General features: G+C 39.4%; 1 protein-coding gene across 1 annotated transcript; it reads right to left on the minus strand.

The window, feature by feature from the left end:
• Nucleotides 1-407: 407 nt before the first annotated feature.
• tpbga (trophoblast glycoprotein a) lies at nucleotides 408-5,397 on the minus strand. The gene is made up of 2 exons (XM_052584643.1): nucleotides 4,842-5,397; nucleotides 408-3,241 (listed from the first exon to the last, which is right to left on the minus strand). Exons 1-2 carry the CDS (start codon nucleotides 5,105-5,107, stop codon nucleotides 2,392-2,394), a joined length of 1,116 nt encoding a protein of 371 aa, XP_052440603.1. The 5' UTR covers nucleotides 5,108-5,397; the 3' UTR covers nucleotides 408-2,391.
• Nucleotides 5,398-6,773: the final 1,376 nt, after the last annotated feature.

Consider the following 6,773-nt stretch of genomic DNA (forward strand, 5'->3'; position numbering starts at 1 on the left):
GTTTGATTTGCAGCTTGTAGCCTGCTCATAGTTATTATCAGTTATGAAACACCTCTGATGCCCTTCAAGCTCTTTCTAAAGACCTTTTGTTAGAAGGTAGATTATAATATCACAGCATCGGCATTCACATGATGAAAGATTTTCACTGAGTCTGTGCTCTAATGTGTAATTTTAATATGAACTGATCTAAAGGATAATACAATAACTCGAAACGAGTGGGGAAACTTTTATCAGGTACTGCAAAGATAGGAAAGGATGAGGAGGGTTTGTGGTGAGTAATTTCTACTCTAAACTAAAGGAGAACGATCCGTGAGCTGTTCTGTTAACTAACTGAAGCAATCCTCCTACAAGAAACCACAAATATCTTTCCGACCAGCGAGGAACAAAGAGACTAATTTCAATTTCAAATTTAAAAACCTTTATTTTTAAGCATGCAAAATAAACTCTGCCCTGAAGAAAGACCATTTATTTGTCCATGCGGTGCATGACACATCCACAAAAGGTTTGTTTTGCACTGGATACCTGATAAATTCATGAGTAAACATTTTGCTTTCGGCAACCCACTGAAAAGGTTTTCCCTACCTCTTTAGAGAAAGGTTCATTTGAATATAATGAATAATACATGAGTATAAAGCTATAAAAGCACAATGGAAGACGGTCCAAATATCTGCGAAGTTTCATGTACAAAACAGCATAATTTGAATAGTTTATCAGGCACAAAGATGCTTTCATTACGAGCAAAGATATGATGCTTTTTCACAGATAATGCTTCTCAGTCCAAAACATTGTTGACAAATTAGTGAATCTCACAAAGAAATATATGTTTTTTTTTTTCACATATACATTCCACATTAAATTTAGCCTTTTGGTTTATGCTAAATATTTCTTTTTTTCTTTTTGATCAGGTGAAATATAAATTCCTGACTGTCTTTGTGAGATTCACTCAAAGACTAAATAGTCTGTATCTTTTGACAAACATATGCTGCGTAAAATCATGTTATCCAGACAGTTAAGTGAAGTCCAGCACATCGGCACAACACATCAAGCATATTTCTTTTCAGTCTTGCACATTTGGAAACAGTATTCGGAAACTGAGCAGGGGACCGTTCAGCACGACGGCCCCGGCTTCATCTGTATCTTATCACCGTAAAGTCCCTTAAACAGAAAAAGCTGGGGAACATATGAGGAACTGAGCCAGACTGAGTCTTCAAAGAGCGAACAGGCTTGACGGAGGAGGGGTCTCGCTCAGCGGCCCTCGTGAGGCCTGGTTCTCATCATTCTGACAATAAAAATGAGTGGAATAAAAACAAAGCAAAACGTCTCTTTTGAGCAAAAAAAAAAAAAAAAAAAAGGAGCCAGAGATTTCTGCAAACTGGGTCTCTTTCTTCAAAAGATCCTCCTTCTAGAGCTTAGAGGAGGTTATCCTCCTGCTGGAAAGCTTTCGGAGAGAAAATCCGGCACATTCTTCGCAGACTCCCTGTGGATAGAGGGACAGAAAGGACCATAGAATGCTGCTAATACGGTTGCTCGCGAAAAACTGCATTCACTTCCATAAAAACAGGGTTGCAGGAGCATGCAATAAAACAGTTCTCAAAACTTCACAACCACATGTTACACATATATAAGATTTGTCTCGTTTTGAAGCGGGCCAGCCTCTTAAATCTAATGAACAAGGCACTTGAGCACCAGAGAGTTGGGCAATAATCCAGTACAGGACAATGGAGACTAGTGGGGGGTTTGTTGGTGGTGGTCAGAGTTACTTTATGGCTTCTGCCCTTTTATTGGGCTAATCCTCAAACATCCCATGATGACTGAGAAGCAAATGCATCTCGGGGCCAATTCTGTGCAGACTTGAGGGGGAGGTGTGCTTGTTATAAAGGCTTCAATGAGACAGGCAGTACGTGCTTTTCACAAGAAATGTGCCTACCTAAATATATCTAAATGTTCACCACCAGTTGGGGAAAGTTACTTTTAAAAGTAATGCATTAGGCTACTTTTGTCTCATCTGGGCTGGGCATGCTTGTTTGTTTTTCAATAACAAAAAACCCAAAAATTACATTTTGGCAACTGTAAGGACCCCTTTCACACCAAAAGTGACTTTAATAAGCCTCATGCTTAAAAAAGTGCAAAGACTCCCGATTTCTCTCAACATGGGGACCGGAGAGATGTTAGTGAATACATGGGATCACAAAGTAACTTGCATTACTTGTTTGAAAAAGTAACTCAGATATTTCATTGTAAATGTAAAAGTAATGCATTACTTTACTAGTTACTTGAAAAAAGTAATCTGATTACGTAACTCGCGTTACCCACAACACTGTTCGCCGCACAAGTGGATGCTAAATGCAATAGAAAAACTAGTTCATATAAAAAGCTCAGTTCGGGAAGAGCTCACACGTCAGCTGTTGTAGAGACTTGCGACAGTCTGGGATCGGAGTCGATCTCGTATCGGTAGTGGTACCCTTCCCAGACTTCCCGGCATGCGTCGCGCATATCGTAGATGCGCTTCTTAATACCTTTGCGGTTCAGGTAGAGCACAAAGAGAAACATGAGCCCGACAAATCCCAGCACGAGACCCAGGAACACGTAAGACGTCTGCAGTGCGAGATTGTCACTTTCTCCCGCCTTATGGCAACCCAACTCCAGTTGACCCACCGCCAGTAGTGATGTGTTCTGCAAGGCGACTGGGAACACGCAAGTCAGGCGCTCGAGGTCCACCACTCGCGCTCGTGAGCTGTTCAGCCAGGCGGCGTAAGGCTCGATGTCGCATGTGCAGGTGTAAGGATTCTCCCCCAGGTGGAGCCTCACTGAACGCATCTGCTCCAGCTCTTTTAGAGCCTCTTCACGCAGGGTCCTGAGGGCGTTGTGGGTGAGGTCGAGTTCCTGGAGGTGATCCAGTCCTGTGAACGTCCCGTTATGGATGGACACTATAGAGTTGTTGCCAAGCTGAAGGCGCCGCAGGCCGACAAGATGGCAGAAGATGCCCGGGGGCAAGTAGACAAGGCCGTTACTGGACAGATCCAGTCCCAGCAGGTCTTCCAGGCTGCTCCAGCGAAAAGAGGTGGCTAAAAAAATGACGGACGAGTGGTTGTAAAGAGCCCGACTGAGGTTGAGCTCCCTCAGCATACGGCTCTGGACGGTGAACGCCTCAGGATGGATGACGGCCAGCTGGTTGTTGCTGAGGTCCAGCGATCTGAGGCTCCGCAGGCTAGAAAATGTGCGAGACTTCACCTCAGAGATCCTGGAGAGGAGAAAAGGAACATTTGACACTACAATCGTAAAAATAAAGGTGGGTTTTGCCATTGAAGAACAGTTTTTGGTTCCACAAGGAACCTTTCAGTGAAGAACCATTTTCTTGTGTCAAGAACCTGTATCCAAATTAATCCTTTATCCACAATAAAAGACCTCTTACACAAGTCTTTGCATTAAGGTTATTACTCAGAACTACAACAGATATTGAGGGGTGTGGGTTTATTTGGTTGTTTTATACCATGTCAGCATCTTAGACCAGTTTCATGGCAAGAAAGGGGTAAAATTAGATAAATGTTTTCCTGCCGAGGGAACATTTTGAATAAAACGGTTTACATTTGGAAGGAAAACATTCAACCAATATTATGACTGATTCGATTTTCAAATAAAGGGTGGTGTTTATATGGTTCTGCTTTCTTTTAATTGAGCTACATGCTATATACATGAATCCTATAAGATGAGGATGTGAGAATAAACCTGTAGACTTTTAACATCTTAAAGCTTTAGTACTTTAGTACTGTAAAGTCATCAAAATTATGGAAGGATTCTTACACTGGTTGAAGAAGATCCCATATTGATTCACCATAACTTTATCTTAAGATATCCTTGTTACAGTCAGTGTTGGGGAGTAACTAGTTACATGTAACTAAATTACCTAACTGAATTACAAAATAAATGTATCAATTACAGTTACTTATGAAGTATTAACGATCACAAACTGAGTTACATATTATTTTGTTTTTTTTCACACACACACACACACACACACATCCACACACACACATACGTTTAATTGTTTTAATTCATAAATTGCAGTGACTGCTCTAAAATATGAGACACAATGTTTCAAGAGTTTAGACACGTGCTTATTCAATAACAGTTTTATTTTCTATATTTGGTTTTATGTATATATTTTATTACATATACACACACACACACACACACATATATATATATATATATATATATATATATATATATATATATATATATATATATATATATATATATATATATTTATTTACACACTTTTTTTCAAGCCATTGTTAGATGCCAGTGTTTCCGGTCATAATTATGCAAGATTTGATTTCAAAAACAGTATCATATATATTAAACTGTTTCTTGTTTTGGTTTTAAATCTGTATTTATGCTCAGAATGATCTTAAAGTCAGTCAGATTTTGTAGTGGCTGTGCTTTAAAATTGAATTGTTATGTTACATTACTTGAATAAAGTAACTGAAATACACTACTACATTTAGTAACTAGAAATCTGTAACCTATTACAATTCCAAAGTAACTTTCCTTACACTGGTTACAGTGTAATTAAACATTTAAGTAATTACTAATATTAATTAACTGCATGCAGGCTACTTACTATATGATCAGGGTTAGGATTAAGGTTACTTGCATGCAATTATGCATAATTTATTGTTATAAATGTAAGGTGTAACAAGGAAAGCTTAAAAATAAAGTGTTACCCAACTTTACTCTAACAGTTGTTTTACTTAGTAACATAGTATGTAACAGTTGTTAACAGTATTTTAAGGGTCAAATGAACTACTAGCTTCTTCGAAGATGTATCGTTGCGTTACCTGTTGTTAGACAGAGACAGATTGGTCACGTTCTCCAGTCCCTGGAAAGACTCGGGTCCGATCTGGCTGATGTGGTTTCCGGTGATGAAGAGGTTTCTGGTGTAGCTCGGGATGCCGCTCGGTATGTCCCGCAGATCTTTGGAGACGCATTTGACCGTGAGCGCGGCTTCCGAGCACTCGCAGCCGGCGGGACACAGCGACGCGCCCGCGGACAGCGCCGCGCGCAGCAGCCCCAGCACGAGCGCGCACCGAGCAGACGCGAGCATGCTCAGCTACCAGCAAAACCGCATCAATCTGACTCAACAGATGCCCTCGTTCAGCGGCTGTGCGCCCGCTTCTCCAGAGTGTCTCTCCAAGTGCTCCTCGCTCTTAACCTCTCTCAGAGATGCCGAGTCTCCCCGCGTGCTCGACTTCTTTGCATTCCAGAAACTCATGTGTGAATGAGAGCCAGACACTTTATTTCCATGAGAAAAGGAGGTTCTCTGTGTGGGGCGTTTGATCCGCTCTCTCAAACAATGCGACTGAATCCCTCTCCCCAATCAGCAGGGAGGAGCTTTGACTCGCACCTCTCCCTACAGACCGATACCAGCCCACACTCTGACTGATGGGCTTAATTAAGAGTGATTAAAGCTCATCTAAAGATTAAGATGATCTCTTACTTTAGCTGATCTTTACTCCAGTACTGTAGCTCAGGGTGTCCGGTTCACTGCCCAAGCACTTAAAACAGATGTTCAACTGTTGCTTTTATGTGGTTCTTTGGAGGTCGATAAAGCTCTTGATGTTTCAGTGGATCTTAGTTTGGGGGTGGGGTCCTCGAGGGGGCCTCAGTAAACATTCAAAGAGGGCAGTATTAACACACACACACGCGCACACCTAGCGCTGTCGAACGATTAATCGCGATTAATCGTGTCCAAAATAAATACAGGTTTTTATTTACACAATATACAGCATGTGTCTGTACTGTGTATATTTATTATGTATGGCTATATAAACATACACATGCATGTATACATTTAAGATGTAAACATGTATTATACTTTAAAAATATATACTGCATGTGTGTGTCTATATATATATATATGAAATAAATATACACATTTACTTTGGATGCGATTAATCACAATTAATCGTTTGACAGCACTAATATATATATATATATATACACACATACTTTTTATGTAGCCTACTGTTTATTTTTTGTATACAAATTAATTTTTATATTTTCTGCTTAATGTTCATTTTCAATAAATTTCAATAATTGTTTATTTCAATAAAATGCGTGAACGCCCAAACACACACTTTTAATTAAATGCCATTATTATTATTATTCATGATTATTTGTGAAATTAATGTTTTTCATTGTTTGTTTTTTTTACATTTATCTCCTCAACCATTATAGTCAGACATATTTAACTATGTTAAAAAAAGGTCAGTTGAGAAAGGAGTATAACTTTTGGATATAAAAATTCTGCAACTTGTTCACGACCTAAAAAACAAAAACAAAAAAACAAAAAAAAATACTTAAATCTAATAATTCTAATACTAATATTATAACTATTTATTATTTGAATTATTGATATATGACAGCCTTTGTTTCTGTTGTTAAAATAGAGGAAGATGTAAAATCATATCTTCTAGTGGTCTTTAAACATGGCCTGAGCTCTGAATCATCACTGGATATTCAGTGTAATTGGCTTCTGAGTTCTTATTAGGTTTTCTGAAGAGGAATCCACTGCTTTGTTTATGTCTGGACGATCAGTGTTTTTGTATGTTGGGAACATTGATCTGATATCCCTCACTCCACAGGACTCCTGATGCTTTGAAGTCGGCGGGGGTCTGCTGAACTGAAGGGAGACAATAAGCTATGAATCCAGCAGGCCGCTCTTTTGCCTGCTGACTCAAGTCATTTGTTCTCTAGCACATTTAAACATT

This window comes from Carassius gibelio, chromosome B19 (genome assembly GCF_023724105.1).
Source record: "Carassius gibelio isolate Cgi1373 ecotype wild population from Czech Republic chromosome B19, carGib1.2-hapl.c, whole genome shotgun sequence".
NCBI lineage: Eukaryota > Metazoa > Chordata > Actinopteri > Cypriniformes > Cyprinidae > Carassius > Carassius gibelio.

Excerpts from the sequence above, each read along its gene's own strand:
- tpbga (XM_052584643.1), bottom strand. The coding sequence starts at position 5,107 with ATGCTCGCGTCTGCTCGGTGCGCGCTCGTGCTGGGGCTGCTGCGCGCG. Across the intron at positions 3,242-4,841 it reads CTGTCTCTGTCTAACAACAG|GATCTCTGAGGTGAAGTCTC; the intron begins GTAACGCAACGA and ends TCTCCTCTCCAG.